Source organism: Pseudochaenichthys georgianus, chromosome 4 (assembly GCF_902827115.2).
Source record: "Pseudochaenichthys georgianus chromosome 4, fPseGeo1.2, whole genome shotgun sequence".
In the NCBI taxonomy this organism is placed as follows: domain Eukaryota; kingdom Metazoa; phylum Chordata; class Actinopteri; order Perciformes; family Channichthyidae; genus Pseudochaenichthys; species Pseudochaenichthys georgianus.
Genome location: NC_047506.1, coordinates 10544517 through 10562983, shown reverse-complemented (window position 1 = coordinate 10562983; position 18467 = coordinate 10544517). Strand labels below are relative to the sequence as shown.

The 18467-nt window shown below is 42.5% G+C and overlaps 1 protein-coding gene across 6 annotated transcripts in view; it reads right to left on the bottom strand.

Moving 5' to 3' along the window:
• The window catches only part of usp24 (ubiquitin specific peptidase 24), a 37350-nt gene extending 19302 nt beyond the window's left edge, over positions 1-18048 (bottom strand). Inside the window, exons 1-33 of one of the 6 annotated variants that reach the window (XM_034081612.2) lie at positions 17603-18048; positions 14479-14647; positions 14182-14249; positions 13939-14082; positions 11875-12000; positions 11509-11544; positions 11346-11411; positions 10234-10299; positions 9521-9595; positions 9243-9401; positions 9043-9157; positions 8749-8852; positions 8347-8454; positions 8150-8245; positions 7905-8066; positions 6712-6804; positions 5947-6054; positions 5242-5391; positions 4855-4986; positions 4268-4379; positions 4083-4159; positions 3829-3969; positions 3473-3526; positions 3247-3380; positions 3034-3100; positions 2802-2912; positions 1621-1719; positions 1250-1423; positions 1083-1168; positions 853-994; positions 520-669; positions 310-407; positions 74-169 (exon numbers count right to left, since the gene is read on the bottom strand). In XM_034081612.2, the coding sequence (XP_033937503.1) occupies positions 74-169; positions 310-407; positions 520-669; positions 853-994; positions 1083-1168; positions 1250-1423; positions 1621-1719; positions 2802-2912; positions 3034-3100; positions 3247-3380; positions 3473-3526; positions 3829-3969; positions 4083-4159; positions 4268-4379; positions 4855-4986; positions 5242-5391; positions 5947-6054; positions 6712-6804; positions 7905-8066; positions 8150-8245; positions 8347-8454; positions 8749-8852; positions 9043-9157; positions 9243-9401; positions 9521-9595; positions 10234-10299; positions 11346-11411; positions 11509-11544; positions 11875-12000; positions 13939-14082; positions 14182-14249; positions 14479-14647; positions 17603-17881 (3797 nt within the window). In that variant the 5' untranslated portion in view covers positions 17882-18048. The remainder of the gene's footprint in view (positions 1-73; positions 170-309; positions 408-519; positions 670-852; positions 995-1082; positions 1169-1249; positions 1424-1620; positions 1720-2801; positions 2913-3033; positions 3101-3246; positions 3381-3472; positions 3527-3828; positions 3970-4082; positions 4160-4267; positions 4380-4854; positions 4987-5241; positions 5392-5946; positions 6055-6711; positions 6805-7904; positions 8067-8149; positions 8246-8346; positions 8455-8748; positions 8853-9042; positions 9158-9242; positions 9402-9520; positions 9596-10233; positions 10300-11345; positions 11412-11508; positions 11545-11874; positions 12001-13938; positions 14083-14181; positions 14250-14478; positions 14648-17602) is intronic. The other 5 variants (XM_034081610.2, XM_034081613.2, XM_034081611.2 and 2 more) reach the window with 5 other exon arrangements.
• Positions 18049-18467: the final 419 nt, after the last annotated feature.

Sequence of the window (18467 nt, the reverse complement as noted above, 5' to 3'; positions counted from 1 at the left end):
AATGTTACCGGCTAAAAACCGGTAATTACCGGCTAACGGAAACCCTGGTGTGTGTGTGTGAGGCATTTTATACCTGGCCAACTGAAGACAGATTGAGTAGACTCCTTGTCTGGTCTCATAGTCCACCTCCGATGGGATGGAATCTCTCTGCATAACATTCACCACCAGACTGCAGAGGAAACGCAGAGAAGTATTACATGAAAGCTTACGCTAGGTGGCAAATGTGGATCAGTATGTACTGCAGTTTGACGTGTCAAACTGCAGACATACACAACACTTTTCATTAACAGGTCTGTTGAACTCCGTTACCTGAGGCCTCCTGCTTTAAGGAAGTTCTCACAGAAGGACTTGCTGCTGGTTTTGGCCATCTCATCATCAGAGGTGGGCATGAGCTTTGAACTCAACACCTGAGACAGAGAGAGAGAGAAGAGGGAGGGAAACACATGTTAAGCTACTAATCTTTTGTGTGTGATGTGTTGATAAAGAATGCTTGATGCATGATGTTGTGTGTGCACGTACCTCCAAGTTGTACAGCACTCTGAAGGTGGACATGCCCGGGGCAGAAGACCTGAAGAGAGACTCTAAGATGGATGCAGCACTCGGCGCTTGGTGCTGCTGCTTGGAGGACATCGACGGAGAGCGAGAGCCTGTACCCTGGAACAGTGTCTTCTATATCAAGCAGACATAAAGGGAGTTAGGCAAATCATTCAATGACAGATGATGGAGAAGGAAAGAATGTGTAAAGCAGAGAAATGAGGAAAGATGGATATAGATTGATTCAAACACAGGCAAAAGCAAAATAAGAATGTAAAAGGAGAACTGAGAGCTTGAACGTTAAGCCATGGTAGTTACCACACGACCTGAGCGCGTCACAGTCTGATGTACCTGGTGGCTCCAGACGCTGGACTCTTTGGGAACAAAGTTATCGAGAGCATCCTGCACTTCTGGGTCCGTTGGAATCAGCAGCAGCAGCTTCCTCACACGAAGAGTGATCCTGGAGATTAAAAACACACTGACTGATTAATATTCAGTCGGTGTCTGTCTTGTTGTCAACAAGGTGTATGTTAATGAACCGCTCTCACCTGGTTTCATCTAGATTAGCCAGCTGGTAAAGCATCTCGAAAACATTACACACTAAAGCCATCACCACACCGGGCAGGGATTTCTCCTGGAGACAGAAAAACGTGTGTGTCAAAAGCAAGAACACCACAGTGTGTCCACAGTTGCGCAGTCACAGCTGATGTGGTACCTGCTCCAAGGCGTAGGCAGAGTTGAAGACTGCTGAGCTGGAGCTGCTGGAGGCCGAGGCCGAGGACTCGGAGCTGCCAGAGGGGGTGCCGGTGCCCGAGCTCTTCACAGTGAGGCTCTGCTCGTCATTGAAGCCCAGCTGGGACAGCAGCTTCTGGTCCCGGTTCATGGTCATCTAAAACATGGAGGAGGAGCAGTGAAGGGACGGAGTGAGAGAAAAACGGGGACTGAGGTTGTTCAAAGCTGTGTTTCCCCTGCCACAATGTAGATGCAGGGGAACAACACTTTAATGAAGGAATGAAAGATACAAGTGTGTTTTTAATAAAAAAGAGACACTGAGTCCCTGTCACAGACAGACTCGTTGAGACTTACCACACTGTCGTTAGCAAAGATCTGGACATTATCCACCGGACAGCTCAAGTGCTCAGATATCTTCCATCGGATACTTCCTATTGTCTCATTGCTGTGCGTCTGCAGGACACACACACAGGATTATTTCTTCTGGAGATGTAACTACACGACAAAGGTGAACTATAGGGCATTAGGAAATATGCAACATTAGAAATTCTAATTTTAAAAATCAACATTTGTATGCTCTGCAGCGCTCAGTAATGTGTCCCCGTCCAGCTGCAGATAAAGATTACGCTAGACTAATAATATTATTAGCATAATGCCATTTGTAGAATTAGATTCCAGTGGTGTCTGCGTGTGATTGTTTTCAGACACAAACATATCCACTAACTCCAGCGCTTGTGTTTTAAACCATACCTTCTGGCATTCAACCTTTTCCAGATGCACCAGAAGGCAGTCTAGCAGCAATCCAACAGTACCATACATTACATTTGTTTAACTTCACGTGTATTTATGTTGACTTATTAAAAAAGATTCAAATATTTTATGTGATGAACCACTTGAAGACGACTTTGAGGATCATTTCTGTGGGATGATGATTGTCATAGCAGCTTTAAAATCAGCTGTGGTCTAGAGAGAATAATCAGTAAGGTAACAAACGTACAGCAACACAATATTCGTATTAAAAGCAATACGGTTCTTTATACTTCCAAGTATGACATCCCCTCCAACGGAGGACGTACCGTTCTGAGTGAAACAGTCTCTCCTTTATAGGAGGACATCAAAGCTTAGTTACATTACAAACAACATTTGGTTAGGCCAGCTGAGACCCCCTGGCACTGTATGCAAAACTCACACCCTACACAGAGCAAAAGGGATACAGATGACACCTATCCTAGCTTCTTTCCCCTCATCCTTCCTGTAGTGTCATAAAACCCCCTTGCAAAAACATCTGTTGATCACTCACACACATTCAAAGGTCACTCCAGGGATTTGACCTAATCAGTCAAACCGTTGACACGACACTTTCAGAATACAGCAGTTTACATTTCATTAGGTTTACACTGCATTAAGCTTTAGTGCCATCATTTCCATCACATGATGTTAAAACAACAGATGAGACATTTGAAGCTTTGTTCAGACACGACAAACAACATTTTGATTATAAAAATAAACAAAAGCCATTCAAAGTTGTACAATACCTCTAAGGTGAAAGTGTCTTTGGTTGACTCGTAGGTGATGTGAAGAGCGACGGGGTGTCCATTGAACGAGGCCCCGTGAGGTAGAATAGTGCGAGGAACTGAGTACAAATCCTACAGAAACAAACACACACAATAACTCTATGTCCTTGCTTCTCATATATAACAAACATATTTACCGTCAACATAATAGACCCTTTAATAATGAAACCCTTAAAGCAAATGGGATGAATACCTCTATAGTGATGACGTAGCGTTCAGCCAGTAGCAGCAGTCTTTCGATTATCACCAGCTTAGTGGATCTACAGATTCATATAAACATAATCTTTTCAACAAAACTGAAAAATAAAACGTTTTAGTAGCCCAGGATAATTTTACTCTCTGTAAGGAATAGGAGCAATCGTACACAAACATGGTTACAAAAGGTTTTAAGTGACTATGCTCTTACCCAAACCCCCCTCTGTACCTGGATGGTGATTGTACAGATGTGGCCACAGTCGGCATGGCAGTGGCCGTCAGCATCTTGGTAGCCCTGGTAACAGCATGTGTCAAAGTAGGCCCTCCGAGGGCCGAGCTTGCTGCCTGGGAGGGAAACAGAAATGAGCTTTCAGGTGTTGATTACTGTGAAAGGGCACAATCACTCCGCACAGTAATCAACATGTTCTGCCTCTTACCTCCAGTCGCTTGTAACAATCAGCAATGAACTTCTTGTGCAAAGACACGGAATCCTGTGAGGAAGTCAAAGTTAATATTGAATGTGCTTTAAGGTTTCGAAAAGGTAGACAACAAACCAAGTCATAATTGTGTTAACACTGGAATTCTGTAGTTCAGTATTTGTTCTTTTCAAGCTTCACTACATACCACAAAATACTCCTATGCATCAGGAGCTTAATGATGTCCCATAATGGCTAACACAAGACGTGCAGCATCTTAGAATACACTGTTATGCTCAAATGAGGTGACGCACATGAGGATGATACGACAAGAGTGAGTGAGCCTCAGGAGTATCTACGCTCGCACATATACTGACCTTCTTCATTTTGGGATTGAGGTTAGTGTAGCTATATGTGATAATTAGCTGGATTGCTTCATTGGCTATTTCTTCATCAGGGGTTTCCATGGCGATGCGCCAGATAAAATCCATCCCTGCCAGGTCAAGACGCTCCACACACTGAAATCAGACCACATGTGTTATACCTCTATACATATGGTCCGTGCACATCAACGCTCACTGAGAAGGAAAATAGTCTTGCATGAAAAAACTAAATGTGAGGGAGGACTGACCAGCTGAGTTCCCTGGCGTTTGAGGCGATGGTCACACAGATTCACGTTCTCAAAGAAGGTCTTGAACAGATTGAAACCTGGGAAATACAGAAAACAGGTTCAATGCTGTATCACACACACATTCATTAACTATTCCTGAAAGGCTGTAATGCTGTCGTCAGTGCATCTCTTGCAGAGTGTCTCACCGTTCATGGTGATCTCATAGGGCTCCAGCTTTAGGATCTTCTCCTTGAAGAGCTGCTGCTGAACATCACTCTCGAGGTCATGCTGTCCTTTGGTGAACCACTCGAAACACATCTGCACACATCGAAACATTATGTTCAAGGTTGCACTTTATTTTAAATTTCAGTTGTAATGCAAACATATACCATTAAAAAGAGCACATTTCACACTGGGACAGAACTGGGTGCTCAAGGTCAGTGCAGTAACAACAATTATTTAACAAGACTTGACTTCTGTACACAGTGCCATCCCTGACATTGGCTTTGCTTGGAAGATTTGTGTACACAATAAACAGCAAACACTCAAAACAGCAAGATGAACAAAAACTTAAAACCTGCATTATCATGTTCCAAAAGTCTTTATTAACTAAATTGAATGTACATTTCTGCATTTGTCTTAAATACTGTTCTAAAAATAAAGCAGCGAACGGAGCAAACATCAAATATTTGCAGTGCCTTTGTTCCTCCAGAGCATTCATCGAGGGAAAACTAGTTGCTAATCAAAGACACAACCAAGGACAAGGATCCCATTTGCATAACTGTGTTCATACCTCACGGTCGAGTTCACAGACATCCGGCCCGGACACCAGGCACTCCCAGAGCTCCTTGGCCCGGTTCCACACCAGGTAGAGGCTGGCCTCCTGGAGGAAGAAGGCCAGGAAGCGCAGGTGGCTGTCCAGATACTAAACACAGATACAGAGAGAAGCATGTCATCCTGACCCTCAAACTGTCAACATACACTGTGCTGCTCCAGTAGGATGACTTCCTGTTCCATGACATTACTCATATCACTTTCAAATTATGGATTGAAACATCAATGGTTTGCTATACAGCTCCACAGAACAGCATCAATGTAATTACACTGGATATAACATTTAAAACAATTTGGATATAGCACTGGCTACTAAATTACAATTCACAAAAAAACGAGAGTATACCTCCTGGTAGGTGTACCGCCCGTCCACCAGAGTGGAGCCTGAGAGGCCGCTATTTCCCGCCGCGGTCACAGCCAGCCGATGGCAGCACACAAGGGATCCTGTGATCAGTTTCACGATCTCAAAGTTCTTCTTCAAGTCTTGAATGATGCTCTGTTGGGAGGCAGGGGAACGTTAGCATCTACTATACCATCATTTCAAGATGTATTTGTTTGAAGCCTAAAAGCTGTATTCATAAAGTTGAAACTCAAATTATAAATACATTCGAATGTTGAGCAGCATTTTTTTTTTTATTGTGTTTGTGTGTCTGTTGCAAATAAAGATCAGACGACACCAATATTATTAGTATTATCTTTGTAGAATTTAGTGCACAAGATCCTTTTGAACTTGTGTGATCCAAACATTTCTAATAACTTCACATTGTTATAAGGTCGGAAAGTTGAAATTGAAAAAAAGATTGATGTATTTGTTTCTAAAATTCACAACATAAAATAAATAAAATATAAATAGTTTGCACTCCTGCTTGCGTCACACAAAAGAAGGCATTCAGCTGTGTCCACGGTGCTGTACAGCAGCAATCTAAAGGAACCTTCAATTACATTCATATAACCACAACATTTCATTTTAGGGTGAAGACGTCATCAAATATGAGTTTAAAAAGAAGCTTTGAATTGAAAAACAATGTCTGTTTGCACATTTCTGTGTTACCTTGTCCTGTTTCTGATAGGTCTGCTTGATGAAAGATCGGGTGATCTCGTGCAGCTGACGGAGAGCAGGAACAACCCACACTGCCTGAGGAGCGCTCGGCTGAGACGCCTGTTAAAAACACACACACACACAAAAGATAATGATATCCCGGCAGTGTGGCAGTACAGCAGAGTGAGCACACAAACAAAATGTGCAAATCAGATGTTATAAGGGGATTGCTTTGTCATCACAGACCCTGTTTGTGTAGTTGTGTACACCAGGAGGAACAGAACCAGAGCCAGGGAGGTAAAACATTGGACGAGACTTTGCTTGTTTAAATATGCTTAGGTTTAAATGTGTTTCCTACACCCCTTTTAAAAAAGGCCAAATTAAATATCAAACATGTTCTGTTTTTAATGTATCCAAGGCTCTGATTAGATTCCTCTTTGCATGAGTAAATGTGAGTGGCACTCCCACCAAAGCTGACCATTCATCCAGAAACTAAATCACTTTTTAAACCAGCCAGCTCGCCCCAGGACAAGATCAACACCACAGTGTAATTATTAGTCAGTGCCAAGGCCCTCTCAGTGAGGCAAGCAGAAGATTAACACACACCTGGTTACACTACCTGCTGTTAGAAACAAGTGTGGAATTATCAACCTGTGACCAATGACACCCCTTTGTGGTCAAGCCCTCCTCCACGATTGGTTTGCAGGCGTGAAGCAGCGAGATTTTAAAAACAGATTTTTCAGTGGAATTATGAATTATAGGAGCTTCTTCTCTTACTTTGGCCAAAGAGTTAGCTTTCTTCTTGCTCCAAGTGCCGGTAAGAAATAAGCTTTGAGTGTCGCTGCCTTTACAGTCGTCCTGAATGTGTGTCTGGAAACATACATTTTATTTAATGTGCACTGAACAAAAGTCAACTAGTCCCCTTCCAGTATTTAAATTAAAAAATACACATTCATTCAAATAAAAATTACTTAATCATTTCAATATCCAAAAAATTAATCTAGTCTATTTGGTAACAATCTAGATTAAGTTGGCTATTTATCATTAATAAGTCTAACATTTGATAAATAATTTATAAATATAATTTCCTATGAGGATATTTTGATTAGAATGTCAAGATATTCAGTGTTTATTTATGTACAGTTTACGTCAACAATTATACCATCACCTCTAAAACATAGTTTACATTATAACTGTGTTTTATTATATGGTCATTTGTGAACTGTTCATACACCAGCCTCCACCAGACTCCCCAGCGCCCAGAGAAGGAGTTTGAAAAATACATGAATCAACCGTTCTGCTAATTGCTAATAAAATGGTGTAGAACATGCCATCATGTATGTTATGTACTGCTTATAAACATTAAATGGGAAGGTTTAAGGTAATTGATGGTGACTGTTCAATAATAACTTTAATCAATAAAGTGAAAGTGCTCTTTTAAAGAACTGATTTTCATCACAATATATGATATTTTCTTGAAAGATTGGAAATAAGTATAATCAAGTGACATCCACCACTTTGTTACATTGTTTCTCTGCATGGTCAGAAAGAGAGGAAATAAGAAATTATTCTCGATAATCAAATATTTTAGATTTTCTTTTTTAAACTTATGATAGACTATTGCTGTCAGCCAGAGTTGGCTTTTCTCCGTTATTCACTGCAGCTCCAGGGACTCTAAAAAAAGGTCATGAACTAACAGCGGCATGCTAACTTTAGAGCAAAAGTGTCACAAGAAGCAGAAAAATGTTGGCGCCCCCATGCAGTCGTTTCCTTTTAACATGTTGAGATGCATTTTTTAACTGCACAAGGAACAGTGATTTCCTATCTGTATGAAAGTATTCTAAACAACCCATATGTTTACTATTTAAGAGCATCTCCTGTAACGACCTTGAGAAACACTAAACGGCAACAAACACTCGCCCACACATCTACAGAGACAATGCTAGGCATCTGTAGCACGTCTGTCTCACCTTCTTAATGTCCTCAATACATTTAATGATGTAATTGCGTTTCACGGTCTCCTTGACAGCGTAGGCGTCGCTCAGGATCCCCAGGTGCTCCTCCAACGCCTGCTGAACGAGACTGGTAGGCAGGCTGGGGAGGTGAGCCAACTCCCACAGCACCTCCAGCACCTAAACACACACTCCAGACTTTAACAATGAACTCTAACATACTGTGGATCTTCATATCCAGAATGACAGATATACCAACCCACCTTCCCTGTTGTGGTTTCAGAGCGAGCCTCTCTGCCGATCCTCCCGATCAGACTGAGCAGCTTCTGCCTCACACGGTCACTCTCAACCTCCCAGCTCTGAAACACATGCAAACAGAATATTAACACTAAACACAGACGCACAAACAACTCTTCATTGAGCCAAGTTACTCACAAAATGTCACAGAGACGGCACTGACCTTCTGTATGAGGGCGAAGAGGTGGGTGAGTTGATCAAAGCTGAACTTCACAGCAGCAGCGGCGATGATTGTATGAATGTTTTCTATCACCGTTGATGACTGGCCCGCCTGAGACGATCACACAACAATCAACAGATGCATCAAAAGCAGGACATTTGTTATTTTATCTCATAAAATATGTGCTAACAATTGATACAAATACATACAGTATCAATTATGTTTTTAATGTACATAATTATGCAAACAGTTCAGCTTTAAAGTTTACATATTGCACAAGGAAAACATGTTCACATGCTTAATGAAAATAATAAATAACACACACAAGACAGTGTTAATACTGTCGTCATGATGTGTGTGCGTGTGCGTGTGCGTGTGCGTGTGTGTGTGTGCTCTGGTGCTGACCTGGATTTTCCAGATCTTGGAGAGTTCGTCCAGGGACAGTTTACTCCCCAGCAGCTCAATGATTCCCTTTATTCTCTCGCAGTACTGAGCCTGGTCGATGTTACCTGGTGCATAAAGATATTTAATGGCCACTGTGGTGAGTACTGTCAAACAAAGGCCAAAAGTCTAATTTGTATGATGCCTGCCTTGCTTTTAAGTGGTTACAAAGTTCAATGCGGTTTAAATGTTTTGCAAAGCACTTCGTGACACACTTAAATTGGTCATCTCGTGGAGGGAAGTGATGGATATTCTTACCCTCCAGCGCTATTGATAGGACTGAGTTCTCCACCAGCCAGTCCAACAGTTTATCCGTGTCAATGGCATTTTTCACCGTCTTAGACACTGTACTCTCCTCTATCAACTTTGTCACCTGGGATGAAAACAACAGAGTGCAATTTCAGTTAATAAAACTGATCAAGTTCAGATTTGAGAGATGACCTCCTATAGGAGCTGACCTCTTTGAGGGAGTTCATCTTGGTAGAGAAGTGGGGGGTTTTGAGCATGCGCAGCAGCGTGTCCAGACGCAGGTCGTCCACCACAGTAACCAGCTCCCTCTGGAAGCGCATACACAGCAGCTTGATGGCCGACAGCAGATCTGGGATGCTCACCAGACGCTAAGGGACACATGAGGAACCAAGTATAACTAGGGAGGAAACAACTTTCTCTGTCCCGATACCTTTTCTCTGTAGATTTAAATGATATCAATGAAAAGAGGGGGACTTAAAAGCACTACCTTGTCTTTTAGGTCCTTTTCCTCCAGGTTCTGCACGTAGGTGATCATCTTATGGATGACTGGGTCCAGCATGGGCTAGGAAAAACAATATGAAATGTTGATGGCCAGAGCAGCAGCAAAACAGTAAGAGCATATAGCACATTATACACATTTAAATAAGTAGGAGGGACATATAAATAAACACAACAGAAAACAACAAGGTTACACAGAATATAAATAAGCAGCATTTGAATAACAATAAAAGGAGAAAGAAGAGAGCAGCAGTTGAACTACCGTACTTTTCGGACTATAAGCCGCGACTTTCCCCCCCCATTTTTTTGGTACAGCTAACGGCCACTAGGGAACCTCCTAAATCTATGGATTTTACAGGTAAAATTAACCACCTTTAACCCTATGGGCTCTATGACCGGTCCGCGCCCGCCACCTTTAAGCGGCGGACTCCAGCAGGAAAAGCTGGAGGCCGGAAAAGAGTGAGGCAGGTAGCGCGCCAAAGTAAAAGTGGAAGCGAGAGACAGAACGAGAGCAAGACAGACGGACAATTTAGCTGCTGCGGCTTATATGCAGGTGCGCTTTATAGTCCGAAAAGTACGGTAACTGAAAAGGATAATAAATACAGATCTTCAAATAGTACTAGCATCCAGTGTGTGTGTGTGTGTGTGTGTGTGTGTGTGTGTGTGTGTGTGTGTGTGTGTGTGTGTGTGTGTCTGTCTCACCTGGACGAGGCTGGAGTTTAGGTATTCTGCACTGACTCCCAGAGGCTGGACCAGAGCCGACACACACTGTAATCAGAGGGAAGGAGAATAACTCAACGTGACACAAACTAAAAGGGAAACCAGTGATCATTACCAGCTGAGTGGGACTAACTATGATAAGAATCTTTCATTCCAACTCAATTTTCTTTTTGCAGGACTGTCAACATGATTGTTCCAGCATAGCTGTGAGTGGGATGTATTTATGGCTTATCATGAAGACATACACAACCACAGAAGTGCATCACTCATCTCAAATGGAAGTGTTAAGGCATAAGGTCACATTAAACTGATACCAGCGCATGTGAGTGAGTAAACAGATGTGTGGTTGAGTTTCTAATACCAGAGCCCAGCTGTCAGTTGTCATTCACTGCTAAATCACGGGAGCTTAATGAATGGTTCCCGTTTCTTTTTTTTCTGGCAATCATCCATTTCTGCTTCTGAGCTCCCCTTCATCCTCTTTTCACTCAGTGAACCCCCCCCTCCCCCTCCCCCACTTGACTTCCTGCTCAAAGAAGACAAATGAATGACTCAGCCCTGGAGACAGTATAGGAGTGGAGCACTCCCATTATCTTTTCTCCTTTCACTTTCACTGCGTCTCTCTCCTTTTCCTCGGGGTATGTTAGGTATCTGACAGCTTACACACTCTACTGAGCTCCCACTGCTACTGGAGAGCAGTCTGTGCCTTTTTGATATGCTAATAGTAGAGCGAGTGTGTTTGCGTGTGTGCGTCTCAATCAATGGCTTTGCACTGCGGTGGTTCCGGCCAGGTTCCCAGAAGGAAGCATCAGTACAAGGATGCCTCAGAACACATAACACAACAGAGCGTTTTGACCACACACAGCGGGGGGATGAGAGGGTGTGTTTGTGTGTAAGTGAGTATTGGTGGGAAGGGGAAAGAGAGAGACATTCAGTGCACTGCAGCTGAGAGCAGTGGTGGTAAACATGGTGACCTTTCGCCTGCAAACGCTGTCTCAAAGTCTGTCTACCATCCCCAGGGTAGCAACTATCCCGTTACTCTTAAAATATGTTAGTCAGGAAGGGGAAAAGATCAAACCAAGGATGGTTACTCTTACCGCGATCTCAATTTCGTCTATGTTGAGCTTAGTCTGGATGGCAGTGAATCCTCCCAACTCTCCGAACTTGAAAATAAAAGAGGAAGGAAATGTATGAGGCCAAACTGATGCAATATTAGGATAGGATGTATATGGAAACAATTTCTGGAAGCGCGTTACTCACTCGATTCACCAAATCAACCAGCCAACCATGAGGCTCCTGAAACAGATACGTTTGTTTTCAGAGGATTTACTCAGCAATGACACTGCAAATTATTGTGACATACACACACACACACATTTTTCTGACAGCTGTTGTTTGTCAGTCACACAGATTCTGTTGAGCTCCTGTGGCTCAGTTACACAACACGGGGGATGAAGAACTTGTTTGTCCGCCCCTGAATGACTATAAACACTAAACAAAGGCTAATAAGGGAGTGTGTATATTAATACTATAATATATATATATAATAATAATAATAATAATAATAATAATAATAATAGGACTCAAGGGTACAGGAAGAATCTGGACACACAAGTTGCCTCTTACTTTCTGATAGCTGTTGCTAGGAGACACAGCAAACATGTTGGCCTCTTCTCCAAAAACTTCAGCCCAGCTCCTCTGACAGACCTTCATCCGGTTCTTAAAATGGTACTCATTATCAGGGTTGAAGGCCTGGACACAGCAACAAAGAAACAGGACATAAAAATATTACATTTCAACTACTCAATGTCACATGTCTGCAGGGCTCGACATTAAGGACTGCCCGATGGCCCGGGGCCATCTAGTATTTATCTCGGGCAATGAAGCCTCACCTGCTGGTTGCCCGATCGGGCAATCTATTATGCCAGTATCATGCAGCTCGCAGATCCAGTAATGAGTGACCCGACAGTAAAACTAAACATATCTATAACTAGTTACGGTAGTTTGAGAGGTAATTAAAATAGCTACGTGTGATATTCTAACCTGAAGTGTGTGTTTTGTCCGCTCACCGCTGCATGTGATTATGCAGAGCTGCGTGTCGACTCGTCAGCAGCAGCTGATCTCTCTCTCCCGTCAGATTAGACTTCACTCGCGTTTATGTCCATATCGATCAGATCCAGCTAGTTCTAGCTAATGATATGACTACCTGCTTATTAAAAGACACCTAAACAATAAGTGTCGCTATGCAACCGGGTGAGGCCACAAAGTATAGCGCATGCATTTGTTTACATGCCCACCGGAACCCAGAGGCATTACCAACAGATCAACGCACAATCAACCCATACAGGACATCTCTTTCTCCACATTAAGTGTTAGACATTAGAATTGACTCGCATACTCTTCTTGCCTGTCACATAAGTGGCGCAACTGAAGCGGTATTGCGCTAAAGGGAAATTATTTTGACCGGACATTTTGACCGGAGAGATTTAGATTTGCCGGCTAACGGGAACTCTGACGTCGCCATTTTGTGTGCTTCGCGGATGCGCTCGGCTCTTCTCGACTGCTGCTCGGGTCTGCTTGGTCAGCTTCTGGATGAGGAGGCATTCGTTCGACCAACTTACAGTAGATAACATTACAAAAATGTTTAACAGGGGCCATAATAGTGTAAATAATGTTTGTTTTGGCAGTTATAACTGAATGTAATGTTTTCTACTTGTTTACATGATGCATGCTGTCATCATGCATTGATGGAAAGTGTCTTGACCAACAACTTAAGTATTTCTTATAGCTATGCAGGGCATGCAAGCGAGCAAACACAAACAAGAACAAACAAACAAGTGAAATTAAGAATAAAATTGAAATTGGTGGTTCATCTTATAATTCAGTCTAGAGAATGCACCAGACAGCATCTAAGACCTGAAAAAAATCTAAATGTTCTAGGGGGAGCCCCCCCCAAACCCTTCGTGTGTCATTTCGTCCGCGCGCATTTTTCAGGGCAATCTCTATTGGGCTCAGGGCCATCTGTAAATTAGCTTAGATGGCCCACAATCCTTAATGTCATGCACGGCATGTCTGGTTTGAAAGAGGCAACGAATATAAGCAGTTCCTGTTAGAAGTGGTTCAATACCTTTGACAAACTGTCAAGATTTAGATGAATCTACAATTATAAAAGTAGGATGGCTCCAATTCACTGAGAAAGCACATTAAAGAAATGTCCTTAATTGAACTACCACCACAAAATCAATCAAAACTTGTTTTCCCCCTAAATGTTTAAGGGTAATTTATTTACATCAGTGTTTCTCAAACTTTTTCATACCAAGGACCACTTAACCAATAAAAAAACACTCGCGGACCACCTAACTCCACACATATCCAAAATCACCTAGTTTTTCTAGAACAGATTACAAATTGCCTGAAGATGGTACAAACAAGTGGCAACATGTGTGATGAAGGTGTTGCGCTGGGCTATATCATGCAATTGAAAGTGAAACGTAAGCTCGCTCCATTGCAGAGATATTCCCGCGAGAATGCGGAAACTCAAATTAATTGATTTATTTCAAATGTGAAATTTTACCAATATACTCACGGACCACCAGTGGTCCGTAGACCACACTTTGAGAAGCACTGATTTACATGTATATATAGAAAGAATACAAAAAGAAAGTATTAAGAGAGTGAGAGAGAACACACCATAGTCAGGACTCCCATCAGGCCAACTGGTACGGGATCCTGCTTCACCCTCTCTGCTACCAGCTCCACCAGCAACATGAGCATGTTGTAAATTCCCTCGTGAATCTCCGTGCCCCATTTGTGTACGGCACTGCTGGTCAGCAACTGGTGATGGGGAACAGGAAACACAGAAAGGAGGAAGTCAGAACCATGTCTGTAATGACTCGAGTACTTCACAGTCTCTCAGATCTCTGTGTTGCTCACCTTTTTGAAGGCCTCCGGCATGCACCGGTCTATAAATCGTTTGCAGTTCTCATCAGCGTCAGCAAGACCTGACAGTAAAGGAAATGTTGGATTTACATATTTATTTAACATGAAAAAAAACTGTGACGAAGGAGACAGATTGAGGTATGTAACGCAAGTGTCCAAAATAACAACATGTGAAAAACACCCAACAATCCAACAAAACACACTACCCACATAAATATACGTAGATGGAGGGAATTTATTTTAAAGCAGACCTTTAAAAACAAATGTCATGCCACACAATCGTGTTCTTACCGTGCCGGGCGAGGCAGGTGGACGCGATGAGACACTTGCCCAGGGACTCCTCTCTCTTGTAAGGTATGGACCAGTGGTCGGTAAAGACTCGACTCTCCAGCTCGTACAGGTTGGTGGTGGGAAACTCCATGCTGCCCCCTGAGCAGTTCCCATTCTCATCATTGCTCCTCTGTAAAACACACAGGCATGGCATAATTACAACCTAATGCAATGGGTGACTTTAGTCCCAGAGTCCGACATTGTTATAGGACGCTGCAGCTGTCCTCTGCACGAGGTTAATACAAATGGCTTCTGGCAATGATAAAGTCAGACAGGACAGGAGGATGCTTGATTCTTTTCCGCCCTTTGGGAGAAGAGCGAAAGCAGTCATTGGGAAAATGTCCTTCCCTCACAATCTGCCCTTCGTCCCTGCATCTTTTTCTCCCTCTATTTCCTCATCAAAGCTTCTAAAACGAATCGAGTCAGGGGCTTGTTTTCAAGTGTTTTACTAAGCAATAAATACAGGTAAGCCAGGGAGTGAGTTAAAGTGGAATATAATGAACACTGTGCCATGACACTCTCTTGTTGGCAGAGTGGTGCTGCCCACAGTGACCTTTTCTGCTGACATATCTCAACAGGTTATGAAAGGATGTTTAAACTCATCTCACTCAAAAGTCACTTCTTATATGTTTATGATTCCCAATGCTAAATAGAGGCTAATATTGCTATGAGATCAGAACATGGACAGTGGCAGTAAACTCTATCCCTCCATGTGGTGAGAGCAAACAAAGGTGTTTGAATTATTTACATCATAAAGTTGTTAACATATTCATGAAATCATCTGAATATTCCTGATTATAATGAAGAAGTACATGCTCTGAATTTAAGTATTAACCAGTGGAACGTGTCAGAACACATGTGTTACACTAAAGCGTGTCATAATTTTAAACCAGCCTGTGACAAATGTTTGCACTGATATTGTGCAAAGAATTGACGGAATAATAATCTTAAAAGGCTGACTAAGCTTTGGGATTCAGCCATCACTACATATACACTACAAATAGTTTGTCCCTTTTGCCTGTGGTCAGTGTTTGTTCCAATTAACACGGCAAGGGTTAAGTCTGACCATTTTTGAATATATTTTCCCCTGTCAGCATTTACCATGGTCAATGCGTTTAGTGCATACTGATACATATAAAGTGGTGGGAGTGATATCTAAAAGAAGAACATAACAGTAGAAAGGCAAAGGAAGGAAAAGGCAACAGAGAAGTATCATATTACATACCACTCTTTTCTAGCAAAATTACAAATGACAGATATTATTAGTGGAAAGATTACCAAATCAGAACTCACTGAATGGTCAGAATGTGATCCTTTGATTTAAATAACAATGATAGCACAGGGAAGAGAAGAACCTTCCTCTCACAAATAATCATTAACCAGGAGAACAAATGTGCATACAAACATGACCATAAGCTGCTAAGTGTAATACAGTTCTCAGTGTTTCAGGACCTACAGTAGGGGAAATATTAGAGCTCCAAGGCCCAGAACACATGTCTGTGGTTGCGCAGGACGGTGAGGTATCATCGGCGCCACTCTGTTACTACGCACCCTGCGACCCTCCTGAGTCCCCGAGCTAAACTGCAATGTGTTTGTGTTTAGGGAGACTGCAGGGCTATATTTAGGAGCATAAGGCCATAGACCTATGACATGCCTCTTTAGCACAAATGTAGCAAACAGAGGAAGTGAAGAAAGGAAATAAAGCACTTTCATCCTTGTAGCTTATTCCCTATAAAGCATGTTTTACTATACAATGAGGGGGTGACACTTCAATTACTATATCTCATGACAAATATGAGTTTTTTTACACAGATTTGAAGATGAAAATTGTACACTTTGGGCTAAGTAGATTTGCAACAACTCCATTATTCACATACAAAATAAGGCACAGTATCTACAGTAACCTACAGGTGTGGGCTATTTCCTGCAGCTGTAAGTGCCAATTGTAGTTCACACTACACGTACTATAACCGTCTTCATCAAAGTGTGACAGCAGTGAAAGACTTAGAGGAGAAAGAAAGGTCGTGAGTAATGTATGTGTATTATTCTGACCCATAATCACTGCAGCTCAAACAGCCATTAAAGGAATACAACAAGTGGCTGGAAGGTCTGAATCAATAATCTGCCAGGTCAAATGATTTGTGAGTTTCTAAGAGCTGTTGACAGTACCTGCAGGATTTTAAGAGATATAGGAGAGCAACAGGCTGGAAGTCAAGTACTTGAATGCAAAAATCCTCGAGTTTCTCAATGTGCCAGTCAAAGCAATCTTGACATGTCTTGTTTAGAAAGGCCAATGCAGTTTACTGTAACTTACAACACCACATACACATAGCAAACTCGGACCACATGATACGACCTGGAGGTAAATCACTGACAGAACCACTGGCTGGCCTTACATCATCTCATGCATCAATCCTAATAAATACTCTTAATTAATAATAACCCAGTAAAACAAATTATGTTGACAGCTTATAAAGCTCACTGAAGAATGATCAAAACGAACACGGATTGCGAAACTGATTTTAGTCTGGTTGGAGTTGGTTAGACTGCAATCTCAGTAGGAGCGGGTGACGCTGTCAGGCAACCTAGAAGCTAACGTTAGCTAACCTTTCAAAATCAGACCTAAATGACACAGCCTTACTTACAGGCTGACTTATAGGACTGATAACCCACTAGGATAGTACTGCCAGTCAAAATCTGTGATTGCAATCCTCCAGAATGATGCCTCTGTGCTGCTGGCGCGTTCAACTCTCTAACGTTAGCTAGCCGGCTACTAGCTAGCCGCGTTAGCTTGTAAGTTTAGAATAACCGCAGCGATTTATTTTAGGTCCATCGTTTAAGTAGCAAGGCTTCATGTTAACAGACAATTCCCAAGTCACCATTAAACACTGACATGTTCAGTACGGTAGGACGGGAGAGTATTTCATATCCTGCTCTGACAGCTCACGTTGGCTGCATGTAGCATTGAAGCTAAGTTTAGCTAGTTAAATGGGCGAGTCCACTGTTTCCCAGTAAGTTGAAACTAATCATGTTCTGCTCCTTCGTGCACTCAGTTGATGCTTAGTGAAACTCTAGTTGCTCTTACCTCACTATCCACTACATCGTGGTATGCGGGTGGGGGATCAAACCCTCCAGTCCCAGTCCGCCCGCTGCTTTCCCCGTCTCCAGTGGAGCCCACGCCGGGGGCAGGCCCGCTCTCCATCGGCTCATATCCATACCCGAGTCCGGGGCTTTCGTTTGTCAGCAGCGCCACTGCCTCGTTTATGTCGTTCTTTGCTAGCCGGAGCGCTTTCCTTATCACGTCGGGGTCTGGGAAACCCATGCAGAGGAGCGTGGTGATGTGCTGCTCCTCTTCGGTCTCCATTTTTGTGTTGTCTCCCGTCTCTCGGACTAATAGTAACGGGGTGTTCGGCACAGCCCTGTAGCTGTGCACGCCGCCATGTTTACAGTCCACTGATGCTAGCCTGTCACGATCGAGCTTCCCCCACAACAGCGCCGCCGACACAGGTGTTGTGTCGAGTTCTGCATGCCAAGAACTGCATGCTTCTCGCGGGAGCGCGCACAGGGAAAAGTTGTGCAAACATATTGTGATTTCTAAGAATTTTTGAGGCATATTTTACTGTCATTGACTAACTAATCACGTATGGAAGCTAATTGCAAGAAAAGACAAGTGAAGAAATAATAACATAATGATCATAGGCATATTAAAACATTTAAGTTAAAAGCAAACAAATATTATAAATTATTATTATTAAAGCAAAAATGGAGCTCATGTTATCACTTAGACTTGCTTTCGTAAAGTTAATGACTTTTTTTAAATAGGTGTATACCTTTTATTATTACGTTTTACATTGGCAGAAATTGGCTTCGGTAGCCTACTGATGCGTGCGTTTGAGAAATGCATTTCCTTACATTTGTTCTTCTTAAAATCAACACTTTCATGACAAATC